General features: G+C 56.4%; 1 protein-coding gene across 1 annotated transcript in view; it reads left to right on the top strand.

Annotated features, from left to right (window-relative positions):
- ESPN (espin) overlaps positions 1-21,595 on the top strand; it is a 153,109-nt gene that overhangs the window by 63,149 nt on the left and 68,365 nt on the right. The window contains exons 10-14 of the mRNA XM_050931619.1: positions 5,941-6,086; positions 7,527-7,802; positions 17,846-17,925; positions 18,018-18,029; positions 18,232-20,026. Coding sequence (XP_050787576.1) covers positions 5,941-6,086; positions 7,527-7,802; positions 17,846-17,925; positions 18,018-18,029; positions 18,232-18,379 — 662 coding nt within the window. The 3' untranslated portion in view covers positions 18,380-20,026. The remainder of the gene's footprint in view (positions 1-5,940; positions 6,087-7,526; positions 7,803-17,845; positions 17,926-18,017; positions 18,030-18,231; positions 20,027-21,595) is intronic.

The raw sequence follows: 21,595 nt of genomic DNA, 5'->3' as shown, positions 1-21,595 counted from the left end.
AGCACTGGGCACATACCCAGCCCCATGTGCACAGTGCATGTGAGCAGATCCGGTCCCAGTGCCGAGGAGCTTACAGGCCGGATGGAGGGGAGCTCTGACAAGATGCACTGAGCTGATACCTCCAGATTAATCTGCTCTTTAAAAGGAAAATGCCGGAGCCAATTTTCCAGGCTCTGTCTCACGAACAGCTGCAAGCTGGGTCTGACTGAGGACCTGCTTACTCACCGGCAGGGTATTTGTCATGTGCCTGCTTCTCCCAGGTCGCTGCAGGGACCTTGGGTGCCCAAAGAGCCAGTGAAGTGGGTGCAGAACGCTGAGTAGCATCCCCTCTGCTGTGAAACTGGCCTGTCTGGTGCTGCTGGCAGGAGTCACCGCTAGTTCGGGGCAGGGGGGAGGTTCTCCTCAGAGGCCAAAGAGCAGAGTGTTTCTCATTCTGGCCGTGAATGTCTTCCCCGGCCCCTTTGGATACAGCCCCACTCCAGGAACCAGGGCTGACCGCAGCCCTGGCTGTGCTCTACAATTCATGGGCCATTGAGGACAGTGTCCATTTTACTGTTAGTGTGTTAGGTACCTGCTGCCAGGTAAAGGGCTCCAGGGGCAGTGCCTCTGCCAGGGTAACTGGCAGTGCACCACAGAACCATGCTGGCATGAGCAGCTGGCCTCAGCACCTTGGGAAACGGACTGCACCTACCATGAGGCTGTTAGTCCCACAAGCCCCCTGGTAATACCATGTTTTCTGTTCTGGGGGACCAGGTGACTAACCCCCTGCCATCCAGCAGGAGACAGGCAGGGTCAGGACCCCTCACACCATACACACAGACACATGCTCCTGCCATATTAGGCTTGATTGGCACTGAGCTGGCGTTAAAGTGTCCAGCCTTGCTACTATGAGCAGATGTGCAGTGCGCCAGAGAAAGTCCCGTGCCTGGCACCGTCCCTTCCAACTCCCACCATAGCCCCCTCCCTGGCATGGCAGGTTCCATCAAGGAGACTTAGCAGGACTGGGCCCGGGAGTCCAGATGAAAATAATTGTGTTTAATCAGCAGCAGTGGGGCTGTTTACTTCCTAGCCCACAGCTTTGCCCTGGGCTCAGAGGTGCAAGGCGTGTGTTAGGCGCATGCCATGTTCACATCACTGGCAGTGGGCTCACACACACACACACACACACACTGGCTTGGCTGTGGGAGTTCAGTTGTTCCAGGAAACACTGGGACCCCAAAAAGCTGGAGCAGCAGCAAGCAGGGAATATCTGCCTAGCGCCAGAGGCTGCTCTGTTGTAACAGCAGCCTGGTGCTCCAGGGCACCACATGGAGGGGGTCAGTCGTGCTTTGATTCATGGCTGCTATCGCCGTCCTCGGGGCGACTGAGCTGCTCATCTGGAGGGAAGAGCCCTCGATGCAGCCAGCGCTTGGCTCGTACAAACCCAAAGCAACTCACGGGCAGGCCTGGGGTTGCTAGGAGAGATAGTTTGTGTGTTTTTTGGCAGTGGGTGACCGTGTGCTGGCTGGTTAATTTGTCCTGCTTTGCGGTGGGTGGGGGCTGATCGCTGTGTCCCAGGAGCTGCTATTTTATCACTTCGGGAAGGTGTAGGCCCTGGCTGGCCGCGGTGGGGACTGCTGGCTCTAACTCTGCACTGGCTGAAGTGATGTGCTGCCAGGATGAGCGAGGTCAGGGTGCTGACACATCCAGAGAAAGCAAATGACATGTCGAAAGCAGCATGGACATTCATCAAGCAGGAGCCGGCTGGTGCAGCAGTGCTCTGGGGCAGGAGGGTTTCTGGGCTCTCCGATGCCTGGGGGCTGTGGGGTTGGCAAGACCCGCATTTATTAAACTCCCTTTGGCTGGCTAACAAGCTCACTGTGTGCTGCGCAGAGACCGGCTCCTTGCCGCCTGGGTGGGACTTGGGGTCCGGACGCTGGTGGAAGTTGGTCCCTCCCCAGGTGACAAAGGGGTGTGGCGGGGTCGGCTCTGTTCTCCCCCACCATTACCCTGGGCTGCACCACCATGCTCCCTTTCCAAAGTAACAGTTGGCAGTGGGGGCACTCGATGGTTGGCAGCACTGGCTGGGGCAGCAGGACGGGGCCAGCCAGGGCTGTGCAGAGCGCCTGGCCCCCCCGACCCAGTGCCCACCCTGGCAAGGCACGAGGAGGAGGCTGCAGGGCCCATGCTGTGGGCACCCCAACAGGGGCCCCAGTTGTGCTAATTGACTCGGCCCTGTTGTGAGGGTCTCCCCACCACACTCCACAGTTTAACACTCCTCTAGGGCTGCACAGGTTGGGGGCGCCCCAGGGCAGAGCAAACCTGCTCCACAGGTGTTTGCAATGGGCCTGCAGGACCCCTTTGCAATATGTCTGCACATCCCATCTCTGGGGGCAGGGAGGTGAGCTCTGAACTGGGCACTCACTGTCCCATGTCCAGCCTGAATGGGCCAGGCAGTCACCTTGGCCCCACACTGAGAGTTTGTACAAGTCCCCTTCCCCTGAGCTAGCCAGGCCCAGGAAGGGTCCATGGGTGGGAGGGGAGTAAATGGCAGGGGACATGGTTTGTTTTAGCCAAACACAAGTATTTGCACCATTGAAACACATCAAACCAAGGCCCCAGCTGAGAGCGAGCAGGACAGACATGCACACCCTTAGGAGGGACAGGCAGAGTTGGGTTTAGCCCAACTCTGCGCCCCTTGAAATCAGTGTTAAAACTGCCTTTGACACCCAGGGAAAACCGCTCCCTGAATGCGCTGTCAGCCTCGGTAGTTTGGATGCTGGTAGCAGCATGGGGCCACAATCCAGGTCGTGTTGCAGTGCAGGCACTATGGCGGCAGGGTCAGCCTGGCAGGTGAGGAAATAAGCGTGACTGTCCCTTTTATTGCCATTGCAAAGTAACAGCTGGCCCCAGGGCGGGGAGCTCCGTGCAGCCAGCGCGGTCAGTGTGTGAATCTGACGGTGGTGCCTGGCGCAGCTCTCACATGCTGAGCTGCATCAAGAAGAGCAACAGCATCTGGGCTAGTTCGGGTCCTGGCTCCTTAGGAAACCCCTGAAAGCGCAAAGACGAATCTCCTGCAGACTGCACAGTGGGGCCTTTGTGCGTGTTCATATGGCCAGCATTAGCTGGACACGTGAATACCATCATGTCTTTTGCCATCAACAGCTTATTACTGTTTACAATTTGGCAGCCGTTCAAAGTTTGGTCTTATTACCACTGAGGAGGATTTGGGGGGCACAACAGATGCTTAACGACGATTCATTTTCCCAAGTGGGCCATTAATGCCAAACAGCCTTTTGTGCCCTTGCGCAGCCTCAGCCAAAAAGGAAAAGCTCTTCAGCCCATTCATTCGCTCTGGCAGAAGGACAGCAGAGGAAGCACTCTGCCTCCTTGCAACATAGCGCCTCATTAGGAACGCCACTCACATGGCACAGGACCTATGGTGGGTAAAAGGGCCGGCAAGTTTTCTCGAGCTGGTGGCTGGACTGGAGCATTGGGGCTGCATAATATGCATCGCTGTAGACAAAGCGAAACAGGGCAAGTCTTTGCAAAGAGCAGAAAGAATTCCTAGCTCGCACAGAAATTAGTGCTTCCAAGTGCTGTGGAGATGTTAGCTAATTAAGCTGTATCTAATGCTTTGCCTGCAAGAGCAGCAGGACCAGGTACTGCTGATACGTTTGATGATCAGAACGTCCTATAGAAACAGGGCAAACTCATCTCCCGTGTGTGCTGCAGGTTTGCTTTGTGGGGGCTGACTGCACACAGGAAGGGGAAAGTAGCTCTGTAGGGACCGCCAGCAACCGACCGGACAGGCATCTTCAGGCATCAGGTGGCCCTGCTCTCCTCTGGGCTAGCCTGGCCCCGGCAGGGCTGCGCTCAGACTGGATTTCATTGTTCAGTGAAGCTCAAGAGCACTAGAAAGTTGGGCTTACCTGGCTGACCTTGTTCTGACCCCACAGCTGCCGGCTTTATTCCTTCTTAACCTTACCTGACTGTTGCTTCACACATGGAAGGCAAGTACGGGGTTGGCAGTGAGGGATTGGGCGCGTGGCATGGGCTTAGTGGCACAGCAGCGCTGCTGGCAAAGGAGAAGCCCCTCACTTAGCCAGCTGCTAGCAGAGCTCAGTGCTCGTGGGGCCATGAGGAACCGGGCTGCCTTGGCTGCCAGGCTGGGTCCATTTCCTGACTTCCCACGTGAGTGTGCTCAGTTTTATTCTTAGCCAGTACGGCTTTCACTTTGGCTGCAGAGTTACTGTTGAGGCTTCATTTCAGAAGCGACTGGTCAGGACAGGGCAATCCTGCCACCACAAAGGCAGCAGGGCTGTCGAACGATTTCCAGGGTGTGCAGATCTGCTGAGCAGGCTGGAGGGTGCTGCACCGGTGGAGATGCTGGTGTTTCCGTGGGCTCTGTAGGATTAGCGCATGACACACAGAAAGAGCTCTGGGTCCAAAGGGCAGCACCCAGCCTGCTCCTTCCATTCATTTCCTCTTTCCCCACTCAGCCCGTTGGCGACTCGGTGGATTTTGGACCCTGGAGGAGGCGGTGCCGCCTGGTTTCCTGCTTTGTGTTTTTTGATACTGGAAAGGCTTGTAGACTTCCAGGCACTGAGTCCAGTGTACAGCAGTGAGGGCCCTTCCCACCCAGTAATTGTCTGGAGCTGCGCTTGTTTTGGGTCCAGGAAGTTAGGATTTAGCTAGGGCGAGAGGGGATTTTGCCCCTGTGGATATCCCTCTGGGGGCGGGCTGCTCCGAGAGCCCCGAGTGCTGTAGAGATGTTAGCAAATTAAGCTGTATCTTGCATGATTTGTATTGTTGTGTTCAGGACCCCGCTGTGCTGTGCTTTAACTACATGTAAGCATCTTTTTAAAGTTCATTTTTCTTGTCTGCTGAGTAATTTGGATGTAGCACTGGGAGTAGAATCAGCTGCATTTCCGAGGAACAGTGTGTTGGTAGTAGGGACAGCCAAGGAAAGGAATTCATGAGCGAGCCCCTGTTCATACCTGGGGAGGGGGGAGGGATACCCCAACCGACCACCCCAAAGGCAGGTGTTCGGAGGTCACTCCTGGGGGCTGGCCCAGCTGGGGCTTGAGGTCATTTTGGAGCAACAGGGAGTCGTCTGCAGTGTGGGGCAGTAACATTGGAGGAGGCAGTTGGGGGAACCATCGCCCCACTTGGCCAGAAGAGCCCTAGGCCCCAAGAGCAGGATGATGCTGGGGCAGCAGGGCACTGCCTGGCTTTGCCATGCCCACCCCCCATGCAAAGCTAATCCCCTCCTGAGGACCCGGCATGGATGAGACTCCTGAGCCCTCTGCCCCCCACAGCCCACTTGGCACCATCTCAGCTCCATGGTGCGGGGAGCTTGGGCCCAGCTGGCACTAGGTGCTAAGCTTAGCCAGAGGCAGGCGTAGGTGAAGCAGCTGCAGGAGCTGGCTGAGAGTAGATGGAGATTCATCCCCAGGTTCAGAGTCCAGGGTGGGCAGATTCCCCAGGTGATTTCAGACGGATCAGAGAGTGACTTCCCTCCCAGCTGATTGTGGCCGGGGGCTTTACCTAGTTCTTCCAGATGGGCCGCCCCCGTGTCACCCGGCCTCAGCTGTTGCAAGCTGGCCCCTGCGGTCCATCAGCAGGCAGAATGCAGCAGCTCTGTGCTCTGGGACCTACGCCCACCGCCTCTCACTTTCAGGGTGGGTTTTGACCTCTAATGCCTCAGGTGCTTGGGAGCTGCCTGCGTGGGCAATGCCTCTCCCCCATCCTGCTGCAGGGGAGCTCAGCCGCAGTAGCAGGCCTGCAGAGAAGCTGCCCACATAGCCCCTGACTCTCCCCCAGTTCAAAGTGGCCAGAAGCTGCTGAGCTCCAAGGTGCAGTTTGAGGCCACATCCCCTGGCTCGGGGCTCTGGAGGGCCAGGCCTGGGGTGAGTTTCCTGTGAGTTTGCTCACCACATCCCCTCTTCCTCCTGCCAGGTTCCAAGTCGTTCAATATGATGTCCCCAACCGGTGACAACTCCGAGCTGCTGGCAGAGATCAAGGCTGGGAAGAGCCTCAAGCCGACTCCGCAGAGCAAAGGCCTCACCACTGTCTTCTCAGGCAGCGGCCCGACGGGGGCCAATGTAGGTGACTGCCTGGCCCCGCTCCACTCGGGCCTCGCTCAGCCAATTGTCTCTGCCGGGGGGGAGGGAGTTGGGTTAGGAACCAGATTAACTTTATAATTAAGTGCGGCAAATTTGATTGGCTGCAATTGTCACAACAAGCTGGAATCCTCAGCAAAATTTAGCATGATCCGCTTTGTGCTGTAAGCAGGGAGCTGGCGGGGATGGGGGCTGGGAGCCCAGGCAGGGGAGCACTTTCCACAGGAGACAGCCACTGCTCCCAGTAATCCCAGGGGCCCATGGAGCCCTGGAGAGCCGTGGGCAGCGATCGTCCCTGGACGGGCTGTGTACTCCAGCACTAAAACCCAGGCAATGGCAGGCCTTCCCCCCACAACACCTGAGCCTGCTCCACACAGAGCGCTCTGGCCAGGAGTCAATGTAACCTTCCCCCCGGGGATGCCGCCAGTCACTGTCCCCCTGCAGAGCACTAGCAATGAAGGCGGGCTCACCCCAGCCATGAGCAGCTGTCCAAACAGGGCCACCAGCCCTCCTAGGGACCACTGGGGTGGGGAGTCCCCAAAGCACCCCAGAGCCAGCTTGGCCCCCCAGAGGCAGGGCTGCTGTGAGGCTCCCACCTGTACAGGTTCAATGGATCTGACAGGAAAGAGGGTCCTTTCCCTGGGCTGTGTTGAGCCCTCCTGTCAAATTCAGTTCTGTGTCTCACTCTGCACCCCAAGGCCCCAGGATCCGCAGTGCCAGGCACTGTACAAGCACCTAGTGAGAGGCAGGCGCTGCCCCAAAGCCCATACAACAGATGCTGGGCAAGGGGAGGAGAATGGCAAAGCTCAGCCCTTCTCTGAAATGGCTCAGACACCTGGAGGAAGGGTCTCGGTCCCCAGGGCTTCAGGGGCCGGGCCCCCAGCGCAGAATGTCCTACACACAGGACTTACTTTGCAATGACAGAGGTGCCAGGACTCAAGCATTTTTTAACTTTCATAACCTATGCAACAGGCCCGGAGGTGCCAGGGATCTGAACTGCCAGGCCCAGAGGTGCTGGGGCTCTGAACTGCCCAGCCCGGAGGTGCTGGGGCTCTGAACTGCCCGGCCCAGATGTGCCGGGGCTCTGAACTGCCCGGCCCGGAGGTGCCAGGATCTGAACTGCCCGTCCCAGATGTGCTGGGGCTCTGAACTGCCCGGCCCGGAGGTGCCAGGATCTGAACTGCCCGTCCCAGATGTGCTGGGGCTCTGAACTGCCCGGCCCAGAGGTGCCGGGCTCTGAACTGCCAGGTCTGGAGGCACCAGAACTCAGCCCCAGCAAGGCCTGGCACAAATTAAGCACTGCCAGCATGTGGCAGAGGGGTCCTGGATAGCTTCTCTCTGAGCGAGTGCCTTCTCACATAGCATCTCCCTCATGTCACACCACGCCCTGAACTAAAGCTCTCTCCTCTTTCTGCCATCCAGCTAGAGACTGCAGCTTCCTCCCTGCCCCCCACGAGGACGCTGACCCCACCAACCACGCCCGACGCAGCCTCTGTCCTCAGGGCCACCAGCTCCGCCGAGCCAGTCGTCAATGGCAACTCGCCGCTCATGGGCTTGGTGCAGCCCAGCCAGCTGGACATCGAAGCCCTGATCCCCACCCACGACGAGCAGGGACGGCCCATCCCTGAGTGGAAGAGGCAGGTGATGGTGCGGAAGCTGCAGATGAAGATTCAGGAAGAGGAAGAGGAAAAGCGCAAGGTAAGAGGGAGGGCAGCCCTCCAAGTGCTGCAGTGTGGTGTGCTGTGACCATCCTCTGCCGTGTGCTGTGAGGGAGCCAAGGCCGTAAGAGGGGCCTGAGGCAGCCACTCTAACCGCCCTTGGGTTGGACCCGGCGGCTCTGAAAGGGGGACGGGGAACAAGGAACCAGCGAGCCTTGGCCAGCTGGGCTGCACAGGGCAGGATTTGGGTCTCCGGGACAGGTAGAGGAAAACCCCCTCATCCCTCCCAGCCGGCGAAGTGCATTATGGGAGAGGCAATCATCAAGGCTTGGTGCAGCTCAGGTTGGGTCCAGGCAGCAGCTCCTGGTGTTGATAATGCTGAACAAGCAGGAGTTATTACACGGGACCAGCTAGTAGAGTCGGGCATCCAACAGAGCCTGCAATTTTATCTCAAAGGCTACAGGAGAAGCAGACAGCCCAGCGTCTAACCCATAAACCCCCTATTTAACCCCCGATTTCCCCTGGGCCAATAGGCAAGAGTTCAGAGTTTTTCACTTGCAGAAACTCAGCATTGCCCAGAAAGCAGCTGCAGGCTGGCGCGCCAGCACGTCCACTTGCTTAGGGCGTTCGTCAGAGAGTGCTGGCGTCAGGGGAAGCGTGTCTGACTTGATGGCCTGGCTCCCCCACCCCCAGAAATGAGAGGGGAGGCTCCCACCTGCTCTGTTGAGCGGCCCAAGGATTGCAGTTAGGTTCAAGTGCCCATGAAGGGATGGGTCATGCCATCCTGGTTCACACCGGGGGGAACTGCTCGGTGAGTATGTCAGTGAGGCTCCATGCGACAGCAGGAGGCCGAGGTGCACTTGTGCAGCACAGCCTGTGTGTATTCATGCACACCCTGCTGTGCTAGGGCCAAAGCAGCCACACTAGCACTCACGACTGACACACCCAGACAGACTCCGGTCCTGCCAGACAGCCAAGGCAGCCTACAGCAGGAGGAAAGCTTTGTGATGCAAAACCTCCCCAGAGGCAAGCCAAGGCCACAAGCCATCCCAGAGTTCAATCTTTGCTAAGCTGCTTCTTGAGTGTGGTTCCCCAAGAGCTGCAGAGACAAGATCCATGGAAGGCCAGGCTGGCTAGCATGTCCTGGAGAACCAGAGAGGAGCCACGTAGGAGCCACTCGCAGCTCAGGGCATGTTAGTATGAGAGACAGCCCCAAGCGGAAGGACCATGCAGTCTGGGTGACACCTTTGTCCAAGAGCAGAGGCAAGCAAGTGGCTGCTTTCAGCCCTGCAGAGACACTTGCTCTCACGTCAGCCTGGGCTTGTTGTAGAAACCAAATGCAGAGCAAGGTGGGTAAACAGACTGGGCAGGGAGGCCAGGGGAAGCATCAAGGTCAAACCGTATTTAAGACCTTTGCAGACGTGGTGGATTTTTCACAGCATCGTCTCCTGATTTTCTCATTAACATGGAAGGTGCTCAGGTACAATGGTGATGTGATGGACACAGTTCCAGACCCTAAGAGAGACCCAGTCACAGAGTGGGTCTGTCTGGAGGAGTCCAGCTGGTAGCATGAGCAGCAATATGCCTCCTGGCAAGATGAAAGAACCTTCCCCACAACCAAATGAACATCTGCCTTAGCTGGACAGACCCCTGGGGGGCTGGGCCCCTCCCTCCACTGCAGTGATATTCCCATCGAAATGTGGTAAGGATTTGTAACCCACAGCGTCTGTACTGACTCACACCACATGGCTCCCCCTGCCATGGCAAAGCATGCATTGCCTTGCTCCGTGTGGTGTCTGAAGAAGAAGGCTGGGCAGAGATTTCTGAAGCTGACCAGACAATTGATCAGTTTCCCACACACAGCTACCAGCCAGGTTAATGGGGGTTAGTGCAGCTAGTGGGCTTGGAAAAATCTCAGCCACGACTGATGCAGCAGGAAGCTTTTTATTAATTGAAAGGGCTCGGGGGAGGATAACCAAGACCAAGGCTCAGCCCCTAGCACTGCTGTAGGAGCTGCCACAGCCTGCTGGGTAAGGGGCTCGTGACTTGGCAACAGCCATGTGTCACGGAGTCCCTGGGTGATGCTCTGGAACTGCTCCCCACCAAGCCAGTCAGGACTTTGGGGAGCCTCCTCTCCCTTGGAGCAGACTGTCCCCAGGGCAAGAAGTTCACACGTCTTCACCTCCTGGGTCTCTCCTTGGAGCATTCAGCATCCTCTGCCTCTCCGTGCGCTTCCCACAGCGAGCCTGCCCCAGCGGGGTCCTGGGAAAGCCACAGGGTCCTGCACCCCCACTTTGCAGTCAGACGTGACTCTCAGCCAGCCAGTAAAACAGAGGTTGATTCAATGACAGGAACAGGGTCTAAAACAGAGCTTGTAGGTACAGAGAACAGGACCCCTCGGCCGGGTCCATTCTGGGGGGCAGTGAACCAGACCCCCACGTCTGCCCTCAGCCAGCTCCAGACTAACAGCCCCCTCCAGCCCCTCCTCTCTGCTCAGCTCCTTTCCCGGGCCAGGAGGTCACCTGATCTCTTTGTCTCCAACACCTTCAGCTGGCACCTTTGCAGAGGAGGGGCCCAGGCCATCAGTTGCTAGGAGACAGAGTGTCAGGCATTTAGGTGCACTGGCCCTTGCTCTGCCAGATACTTAAGAACTGCCATGGGGACACTGAAGCACCAGCACAGTATTCAGAGCAAACATTAAGAACACTCCCAGTTCGTCACACCATGCCAGCTGTACTCTGGAATAGAGTGAGCTCACATCCGGGGCAGTAGCCAGAACGGTCTGCTAGCCTTTCTCGGCAGGGCTCGGGCTGGTTGTGCCGTGGCTGCGCAGAGGCCTCTTCCGGCTGCCTTGGGAATTCGACAGGTCCTGCTCAGCAGTGATTTGTTTTGCTGAGAGTAAAACAACGCTGATGGGGAGCTGTCCTTCCTCCGGTTCCTGCTCCAGTGGATCTCTGCAGTTCTGATGTCGGCTCCATTTGGCTGGAGCAGCCTACCCCTTGCAGGGCTCTTACATCTGGGTAAATGGTCAGTTGTGGAGGATTAAGTCTAAAGAAAACCATAAGCCCCATTAAAACCTACCATAAAAGCCTGCCGCTGTGCAATCCCTTCACCCAGGCCATCTCAGCGCCGTTAGAAAGTGACCCTAATAGTCAGTAATTTGGGGGTGCAGAGGAATTACTGGAGCTCTCAGCTTGAGAAGTCTTATTTCTCCCGTTGTTTTCTGGGCTTAGATTTTCTTTTAGACGCAGTTTGTTAGGGCCGAAGCCCAGTCCCCAATTATTTTCCTTCTGGACGTGCAATGTGTGCCTTGGTCACACAGAGGACTTGGCTTCCCTTCAGAAACGTTTGACCCGTTAAGATTTTTGTGTGTGCTGTGGAGAGTTCTGCATGAATTGAAGCATTCTGCATGAGTCTGAGCTCTTTGAGGTGCTCTGGTCAACTCTGAAATGCATTTAAACTGCAGTATTTAGCACACGTGGGGCTATCGACTATGAGCTATGCCTGTCGCATGAGCTGAAAGTGCCATCACGTATCAGCTATTAACAGCTGGTTGAGGGTGCCCACTCCATCCAAACTAATGATTGCCCAAGCTGGCCATTGGAACAGAGCTGCCATTTTCTACTTTAAAAGGAGGACCCAGGGGAGGTTTATAAACAAAACCAAACCCCTCAACTCTCCCATTTCATATGGAGATGATACTGCAGGTTTAAATGTCTTACATGGTCATTCAGTGGTGTAATGAATGAGCGGTTCCTGGAAGCATCTGCTGCTGTATCCTTCGATCAGGGACTGGCAACAACATATTCTTAGCAAAGTTCTCTCTCCAGCAGAGCGTGCGCGATGCAAACAGTGAGGCTCTCTCCTCCAGCCTCATTGCCTCACTCCACTTGCTTTGTATCGTCTGCCTTTGTCTACACTCTCCTGCCCTCTCCTTGTGCTCAGTATTTCCAGCCTGTCCATTGCCATTACACCACTAAGGACATGTAAAGTCCAGAGCGTGTGCAGAGAAAGGGCCATGTGGAGCTCTGTCCTGAGGAAGATGTTTTTTCCCCTTGCCTTAGCTTGGGACCGGGAGTTACTACAATCATGAAGGCTGGAGGTATTCCCATGCACACAATGGCATTCTGGGACCCTTCGGGCAGCTGATGACTGAGGAGGACATAATCCGCATTGAGAAGCAAATCGAGAGCCTCCAAGTGATGCACAAAGTTCAGAAAGTGGAGACGGAGCTGGAACAGCTAGAGCATGAAATGCAGCAGCTCCTGCCGCTCTCTGCCGCCTTGGCAAAGGAACATTTCACGGCAAACCCCAAGCGCATGCAAGGCCGAGCCGATGACCTCCCGGCCTGGTGCAGCAAGATCTCCACTCTCCTAAAGAGCATGGCCATCCTCCTGGCTATGCTTGGGGGCAAAGCAGTCAACCTGGCAGACATGGTGAGCCCTGACACGTCCGAGCACACGGGCCAGGCTGCGAGCACCTTGCCCGAGGCAGCAGCACTAAAAGAGGGCCCTGCTAACATCGGGAGATCTCAGTCCTTCAGCTGCACTCGGGAGGAGGTGGAGAAGGAGATCATGCAATATGGTGTGTCGGTGAGGAACCTGAAGGCCAATTATGAGTTGCACATGCTGTGCCAGCTGCCGGAGGCTGTGTCCAGCAGGGTGTACAAGCGGAAGAGGTCCCTGCCTGTGGGAACCATGCCATATAGCTACAGTCGAGAGCCCATCCTGGAGGAGGATTATGTAACGAGCAGCGATCTGTTCAATGCCCTAAGCGAAGATGCTGCAGCAGATGGCACAGAGCGTCCCAGTACGCTAGAGCACGCTCCCTTCCCCTACTGCGAAGCAGGGCCCCGGCCCTCCAGGGACACAGAGGCACAGAGTGCAGCCACAGAGCCTTTCGGGGAGGCCCGGTTCAGCCCCGACCACCTGACCAGAAGCCTCCCCGTGCAGACGGAGCTGAGCTGCGTGCAGGATTACATCGACATGCGGAAGGAGAGGATCGTCTACCTCTTCCTGGAGCACTGGAAGAAGTGGACGTTCACCGAGTCGGTTAGCCACACTCGTCCCAAGAGGAAAATGGGTCTCGCCGAAAGGCTTGACTCAGAATTCAGCAAGGAGCCCAAGGCATATAGCAGTGCCCCAGGCCCCATGGCGACTGGGAAGAAACCCAGCGAGGATGACCGGCTCTTGTACTTCATGAAACAAAGGCAGGTGGTGGGGAAGCTAATTGCCCACTGGAGAAGCATCATCAGCCAGGTCCCGACGCGGCAGATCTGCCGTCTGAGCCGCACCAACATGTTGTACTGGCCTGAGCACTTCCTGCCACACGTCTGTGGCTCCCCAGTGGAGTACGACAGCCTGACGCTGGACCTCTTCATGCTGGGCTACTTCCAGCTCCTGGAGATGAGCATGAGCCGCGAGGAGAGGAAGTTCCGGCACCTTCTGTGCTACGAGATGTTTGACCGGCTGGGCAGCCACAGCTGGGAGCTCATCCGCCAGTTCCACAAGGTGGTGATGGAGGAGATTGAGAAAGGGAAGCGGCACTGGCTGGATGGCTTCGAAGATCTCAAACAGGAGTTCTTTGGGGACAGCCTGGAGCCAGAGCAAGCAGCTGCAGTGGAAACAGAGCTCCCAGCAGGAAGCCAGCCTCCACAGCTGTTCCATCAGGAATCCTCCCAGAGCTTAGTCAGTGATGTCCCACAGCCCACATCAGCGCCCGATGAACTGGGCCAAGCCCCTGCCCCTAAGAGCAGGGAGAGCTCTATCCAGCTGGTCTCCGAGCTAGGCGAGTTCAGTAATGAGGACATTTGTCGCTATATAGACCGTAGCTTCTCCTTCTGGAAAGAGAAAGAGGCAGAGATGTTTGATCTCTGAGCTCTCCCCAAGCGGTGCCCAGCACATGCTGTGTTAGAAGCAGGCGGGGGCATCCGCACCCTCACCCCACATGGCTCACAAGTCGCAGGGAAAGGCAATTGCATCCTCTTTGAGGCGGGCTGTTCGGCCACCTCATAGAGGGAATTGCTGGCTGAGAAGCAGCTCCAGGGACAGCAGAGGACAATCCAACGTGCGCTGGCACCAAAGTACTTGACAAGGGCTGCTTTGGCTAAGTTAATTACTTAAGGGACCCACTGTATTTCCAAGGTGAACTGAGCTCCAACAGCTGTCTGAGACCAAGACAAACCTTGGGGGAGAGACCTGTAATCAGTTTATATGATGTCTAGGTGAAGCGCTATAAAACAAAAAAAAGAAGCACATATTCCCTGGCTGCACCCAGTACAGGATTCTACTGTGCAATCTAGGGACTCTGAATAGAAACAATTTAATGTTCATGTAAGTAGTGTCAGAGGGGCCCTAATCCTGCTGTCGTTACTCAGGCAGAACTCCCATGGGCTTCAGCAGCACCAGTGACCTCAACGGCAGTTTGGTTTGCATAAAGGTGGCAGGATTAGTCCCAGAGTCTGCGTTGTTTTGTTTAATCCTGATTTCCCTACATGGACAGTCTCAACAGAGTCATCTTCTTTCTCAAGTGAAGCTTCTTGCGTAGCTGATGCTCCCTGCTGGCTGAACTGACCAGGATGCGGCTGTAACCAGGTGTCCCATGAAGCTGTGGCTGTTGCGGTTTCTGTAGGCGGTGGTCCGTGGATTTTCCTCTCGAGCAGAGTGTACATTTGTGGTAGTCCTGCATTAGCTGGAGGAAGAGTTAATCCCTGACAAACCTACAGTGACACAAGCTGTCTCCAGTTTTCTGCATTTTACAGACACTTCTTTAGCTAAATGTTTCCTGTAGCGGGGGAGCCAGTTATTTGGGAGTAGGACCTGGTATGAGCAGCTCCATCCTTCCTCTGGCGAAGTGGAGGAACGCGCCACAGTGCCCTGGGTCCATACTGAGCACATGCTGAGTGCTGTACTAATTGGTCTCACAGTGCATGGTTTTGTAACCAGATTAGCAATTCTGTAGCATGTTAAAGCCGTGTGGAGAATTCCCTCTGATGCTGTGTGCTTTCAAACTACAGACCACTTGGGCCACGCTGTTCGTTGAAGATTCCCAAGTCTGTTGCTTGCCCTAGTGGAATGTGCATTGCTTGGACTGGAGATAGGACCAGAGTGTTTGCTGTATAGACATTTGGAAATGAGGTTTGCTTTACAATGCGGGGAGGGTGTGTGTGCGCGCACTTTGCATCTTCCCTAACACTGCTTGTGACGCTGAAGGAATAAAGCTCTCTGCTCTCAGAAGGGAGTGTCAAGGCTGTTTCAATGGGATTTGGTGCCCTCGACACCTTGCTTTGGGGCACTGGCTGCTCTAAGCCCAGTGTCCTGCAAACACCCAAGGCATAGGGCCAGTAAGCTCTCTTACCAGCTGCATATTTGACCTGGTGAATGTGGCCTGAAGCCCAATGCCCAGCGTGGCGCCCGCAGCATCAAAACAGTCAGAAAAAGGTGGTGGGGTGTAGCTGTTGGTGTGCCAAGGCAAGCCTGCACCCCTGCCCTTTTCCAGCAGCAGGAAAGCCCTGCAGGCCGTCGCTCTTGCACTGTCGAGCAGCAGGTAGGCTTGGTGCCGAGAGCATGGCTTGGTCCAGCTGTGGGAGATTGTGCGGGCAGCCCGGTGTCTGACAAGCCTCACTTCTGCTAACACTGGGCTGTTGGAGCTCCCACCCAGGGAGGAGCCCTGAGGGTTCACGCTTCCATGGGCCAGTAATCAAGCTAGACAGCAGGGAAGAGTGGGCCAGGCTTGGGGTGTGGGGAAACGCCCTGCTGCCAGTGGTTTCGGTGGGTGGCAGGGTTGGGCCCCGTCTCATGGAGACACACAGATGACATCAGAACCAGACTGAACGCTGCCCCCAGCTCTGAGCAGGCAGGGCAGGATGTATTGGACTCTAACTCCATCATCGTCACATTTCACGGCCTGGTCTATTGCCGTGCCGGGTTCCAAAACCCATTGTGACACGAGAGGAGCTGTTCACCCAGCATCCCCAGCACAAGCCAGGAATGATCCAAGTGCTCGATCCCATGGGACGTGCCAACCAAGAGGAGCTGACAGACTCTTAGCTAGCCCGTGAGAGTCGCTCTTCATAACCAAGCCAGGCGTTAGACGGCAGCAGAGCCGTGCTACTGAGGGTCCCGCCAAGTCACAGCCCCAACACTGCCCGGGAAGCAGGAGCTAGTGCAGGCCAGAGCTCATGGCCTCGTCTCCCCCTGCTGTACATGAAAGCAGAGGCACTCAGTGGCGAGGGACGGGTCCTGTGTGCATCTCTTTACAAAGCTAGAGAACCGGCTCCTCGGAAGCCGTCAAGCAACCTGGGAAAGGGGGAGTTACGGGAAGGTTTGCTCACTCCACAGGTGCTGCCTCTGCTGTGTGCCACTGTTGATTAGTCAGGACACATAACCTAACCTGGACGTCCCACGTGGCGTTAATCCTGCCCAAGAGCTCTGGGATAGCCTGCTTTGCTGTCAGACTGTCCCAGAGCCGTTGGTCAAGCCGTCTGCCTGTAGCCAAATGTGCTTGTCCCACACCAGACCTGGTTCATTCTTTCAGTCTTAGGGGAGTGGTTGGGTTGGAGGATCAGTGATCGGCTGCAGGGACATAGGCCTCTGCCCCCCACACTAGGTCCCATCCTGGTCGCCCATCGTTAGCGCTTGGCTGAAGACTGAGGTGTAAGGGCCAGGAGTCCATCCTGTGAAGTTACTCTGCAATCACACTGCTGGGATGGAGAGCAGGCCCGGCCCTGCCCGTTCAAATCTAGCTCTGGAAGTAAAGGCTGAAAGACGGTCCTGTTGGCTGTCGCTTTGGTGGCCCGGGGGAGGCTGGTGCTTTTAGTCCGATTCCCTCATGAAACACTGAAACAGCATCCCCTGGGCTTGCACTAATGGGCAAAGCTGCCAGAGGGAGGATGCTGAACTAAGCTCTCCCATCTCGAAGGGGCTCTCCAGGGCAGGGTGAGGCAGAGTGCTGGGGACAGCACGGGGGACCTTGCACTGGCTACTGCCTATGCTGGACCAGTTTGGTCATGGTCATGCGTGAGTTCCCTGCCAAGCAGTGCTGTGCTCAGCCATCCGCCGGCCTGCAGCAATCTTCCACCGCTCGTTCTCTGGTGCGAGTTCACTGAGTCACACAACCCGTCCCCTGCCATGGTCCCGAGAGATGCCCCCAGCTCTGCCTGAGAACTGTCCTAGCAAGCTGGACGGAGGGGCTGCGGACACAGCAATGGAGAGCGTGCGGGGAACACTGGAGCGATTATTTGCGAAAAGGCCCATGTGGTGTGCCCAGCCAGCAGAGGAGCCTGGGGTGTAGCTAGCCAGAAGCAGGGCATGTGTCTGCCCCGCCATGCCGTGCCATTTCTACTTTGCTCTTAGGCAGGCTCTAGGCAGGGCGGCACTGGTACAAACAACCCTCCAGCTCCTTCTAGGCAGCAACCTCCGCTGACTGCGGAGCCCATACCCCCCTCAGCACGAAGTCTCCTGGGAATTTCAGCCCTTCAGCACAAGTGCAGCATTGAGCTCCTGCCCCTTGTATAACTGCCCTGCTAAGCTCTGGCCAGCCCAGGGTCCCAGGAGCTACCCAAGGGTCCCTCCTCTCCAGCCAAGCCGCTCAGCTGAGGAGAGTTCTGCTGACTTTTGGCCAGGTGAGGGTGCTGGCTCTCCCAGAGCTGTCTGACTCTAGCCACAGCCACTCCCTGCTCAGGGCTTACTGCGTCGGAGCAATGGTGGTACCATGCGCTCCATTGCTCTGTTCCCTGGGGTGAGCTGCACACTCTCCTTTCTTGGGGGAAACGGCCCGTGCTTTGTAACCTTCCACGTGTCCTCAGGGTTCTCCCCTGCCCTCGGCACCTCTGCCTTTGCCTGCAGCCTCTTGGGTCAACACTCCCCCAGACGCCACACGGCCACCTGAGGGCCAAGGAATTCCCCCTCCCCCTTTGGCAGCCCTGCCCGATCGACCTGCCGTCTCCCTTCTTCGCTTCTTGGGCTGGTCCAGCTCCATAGGGCTGGTAGGTGAGATGTGTCCTCCCGCCTTGCGCTCCTGTCCCTGCTGCCCTCCCTCCAGCTCTGCTCACGGGCCTCCTTGATGCCTTTTACTGTCTTACAGGAGAAGGAAGAAGCAGCTCGCTTGGCCACCATGCCAGCCTGGAGGCGAGAGATCCTGCGGAAGAAGATGGAAGAGGAAAGGTGAGTTGTCCCTGAGCTGGGCCATGATGGCGGCTGCCCAATAGCTGTGCTGTTGGGAGCTAATTGTATTTTCTTTGTCCTTGTTTTCACAGAGAGCAAAAACGGTGAGTCCTGCTTCTCCATTTACTTCTCAAGTAGCCTAAGAACCTAGTACGTTCATTTCTGGCCAGGCCTTTGTACCCCGGCAGGGCCAAGCAAAGCAGCCTTGTGTGCTTTGCTTATACCCTCGCTCCACACCGACCCGTTCAGTGTCAGGCGACTGAGCTTTGCAACCAACACCCTCATGTTTGTTTTGTTTCTAAACAGAAAAGAGCAAGAAAAATTGAAGCGAGAGGAGGAGGAGAAGGAGAAAGCGCAGTCAGAAAAACTAAGGACTCTTGGGTATGATGAAACAAAACTAGCCCCCTGGCAAAGGCAAATCATCCTCAAGAAGGGGGATATAGCAAAGCATTAGGCGCTCTATATTCCGTCTCTCCTCTTGTGAATTTAAGAAACTTCTTCCTTAACGTGAGCTGTTCAGTAGGTCAAGGAGGGGCCAGCTGCTCTTTCCCACTGCAGATACTACCAGCTGAAAAGTCATTTACTACTTACTGGCCCAGTGTTCATCCCTCTAATAAAATAAATGCAGTAAGTGTAACCACTAACATATCGCAGAGAACTCTGTCCCTGGCTAGCAACACCCTGGTGTTCCGCGTCCATAGACAACGTAGCTTGGAAGAGTTTTAGGGCATGGGATAGGTTTTCAAAAGTGGAACTCACACGTGAAACCAAGTCAGTGAGTAGCTGTGTATGGGATCAGAAGAAACTCCTCCCTGGCTGTAAATATGGTCCATGCTGTAGACTGTTCTATTCCACGTAAAACCTTCCCTCCACCTTAATTCTGAACAGCATTCCTGTAAGTGTCTCTTTGCCCAGGCCTTCCACTCCCTGTCAGTCATTTGTTTACCATAAAATATACTTTTACCAGTCCTAGTGGAGATCCTACAAGGCTATGCAGACAAGCTGAATGTGGGTTTATGAATGTTGTGTATATAGAGTCAGTTGCTACTACTATCTGTTCCGTTGGTGCCCTGTAGATGCTGGCATATAGACCATGCTTGGGTGTCATTTTCATTTTGCAAAATGGACATTTTAAAAGAAAATGTACGGGGTTAAAAACAGTTCTGTGCCCTTGTCGGGCTGAAGCGAGCTGTTTCTTCAGCTGCCATATTATGTCTAGCCCCTGCTCCTGCACTGGCACCATTGCCATTAGGCAGGGGAGGGGGGGGATGTCGTTCTGTTTTCTATATGTTTTTGTCATGTGTTTCCTGGAGCTTCTAGAGGGAGATTTTCAGCTTGTTTCTGACCTAGAACTTCTATGTCTTCACCAATAAAACACTAACCACCTTCAGGCGTTTCCTGTTCCCTCCTGTGGTCCCCTCTCGCCCCCCACACACAAGGAGCTCTGTCCACTCAGCCCAGGGCCCTGCTCCCCAAGCACCTGCCGGTTTTGCCCTGGGTGCCCTGTGCACTTAACACCACCCCCAGCTGGCTGGACCCCACAGCTTTCCCCGAACAGCCCCTCTCCCATCACTCCCAGTGCCAGAGCATCAGCCTGCAGGAGCAGAGGCAGTGCAGGCAGGATGTCCTCCCCACTGGCCTTGGGCCCTGCGCCTGGGGCAGCGTCTCCCCCCGCAGAGAATGGGGGAGGCCGCTTGTGAAGCCCTGAGGGCTCCCCTGCATCCATGCTGGGCCTGCCTGGGTGCTGCCCCCTGCGGTCTCAGAGCACAGTCCAGACAGAGTCATGGGCAAGAGGTTGCAGAGGATTGCCAGGAAATTGCTTCTCCCACCTCACTCCAAGGCTTACTGGCTGGGCCCAGCTATCCTCCAGCCACCGCCTCCCCGACATCCACTCTACTGGCCCCTGCCCAACCCTCCCTCTCCACCACTGGGCTCTGGCCCCTTCCCAAACCCTCCCTCCCCACCACTGTGCTCTGCCCCCCGATCTCTCCCCTTCCCCAACCCTCCTTCCCCCATGTGATGAACTAGGAATGTTCTTAATGTTTTCTCTGAATACTGTGTTGGTGCCTCAGTGTCCCCATGGCAGTTCTTAAGTATCTAGGTGGTGGAATAAGGGTGTGTGACTTCTACAGAGCAAAGGGCCAGTGCCCCTAAATGCCTGATGCTCTGTCTCCTAGCAACTGATGGCCTGGGCCCCTCCTCTGCAAAGGTACCAGCTGAAGGTGTTGGAGACAAAGGGATCAGGTGACCTCCTGGCCCGAGAAAGGGGCTGAGCAGAGAGGAGGGGCTGGAGGGGGTTGTTAATCTGGAGCTGGCTGGGGACGAGGAGTGAAGTGCAGACGTGGGGGGTCTGGTTCACTGCCCCCAGAATGGACCCGGCCGAGGGGTCCGGTTCGCTGTATCTACAAGCTCTGTTTTAGACCCTGTTCCTGTCATCGAATAAACCTCTGTTTTACTGGCTGGCTGAGAGTCACGTCTGACTGCAAAGTGGGGGTGCAGGACCCGGTGGCTCCCCCAGGACCCCGCTGGGGCAACTCGCTGTGGGAAGCGCACGGAGGGGCAGAGAATGCTGAATGCTCCAAGGTCAGACCCAGGAGGTGAAGACGTGTGAGCTTCTTGCCCTGAACAAGTCTGCTCCAAGGGAGAGGAGGCTCCCCAGAGTCCTGACTGGCTTTGTGGGGAGCAGTTTGAAAGCATCGCCCGGAGACTCCGTGACACCCCACCACTGGGATCTCCCCCCCCAACCGTCCCTTCCCCCCACTCCCCTGGCTTTCCAGGCCTATGCCCACCAAACCTCACTCCCCCACCCCCAAAACTCACTGTGGGTCCAGGCCCTGCCTTCCAAGCCCTGGGCTCCGGTCAGTGGGTCTGTGCTTAGTCTGGCACCCTGGGCAGGGTGGGGAGCCCCCACTAGCTGGTAACCCTGCAGCCAGCCTGAGTGTGGGCGCCAGCCCTGTAAAGCCATGGGGACTTTCCCTGCCCGGTGTGGGGCTGGCTGAGTAGCCTGCCCAGTGAGTCACAGTCTGTCACGGCCCCTGCCAGATGGGTATCGGTTTGTTTTCAGGAAGAAGGCACCAGACGTCCATTAATACCCTTCCCCCTCCAGTCCCCGGGCCTGGGCAGCTTCCAGCAGGTCACTTCCAGGCCCAAGGTGAGTGCACAGGGCCCCAGCTGCAGGGGCTGCACACCCTTACTCCCCCCCGGGGAAAGCACAGACCAGCAACGCAGGGAGGGCTGAGCTGCCCCTGGCCAGAAGCAGGGCTGGGAGGGGGTGGGGAGGGTCAGTTCTGCTTTCAATTTGGTCACATCCAAGACTTAAGTCAGCCCCCAGTAGTCAAGGGCAGGAGCTAGCAGCTGGGGCAGGACTCTTCCCACACAGCCTGGCTGGGGCAGGCCTGCCCCATCTCCAGGGAATTGCCTGGGCACAGGACACCCCCTGACCTCCATCCAGTTCCTTGATTTTACCTTCTGTAGATGTGGATTTTCTTTGGTGATGAACGTGCAGTTTAGATTCCCAGCACCAGCCTGCTCCCAACAGGCTGGACAAAGCCTGTTCAGAACAACACACTTGCTGAGGCTAATGCGGCTCGGCAGCAAAGGCCGGGCCCACCAGCTGTAAAACTGGTGTTCTCCAAGTGCAGACCTTGGGAGAGGCAACAAGGGCCAGGAC

This window comes from Gopherus flavomarginatus, chromosome 21 (genome assembly GCF_025201925.1).
Source record: "Gopherus flavomarginatus isolate rGopFla2 chromosome 21, rGopFla2.mat.asm, whole genome shotgun sequence".
Taxonomy (NCBI): domain Eukaryota; kingdom Metazoa; phylum Chordata; order Testudines; family Testudinidae; genus Gopherus; species Gopherus flavomarginatus.
The sequence above is the reverse complement of the archived record's forward strand: the minus strand, read 5'-3'. Positions and strand labels throughout refer to the sequence as shown.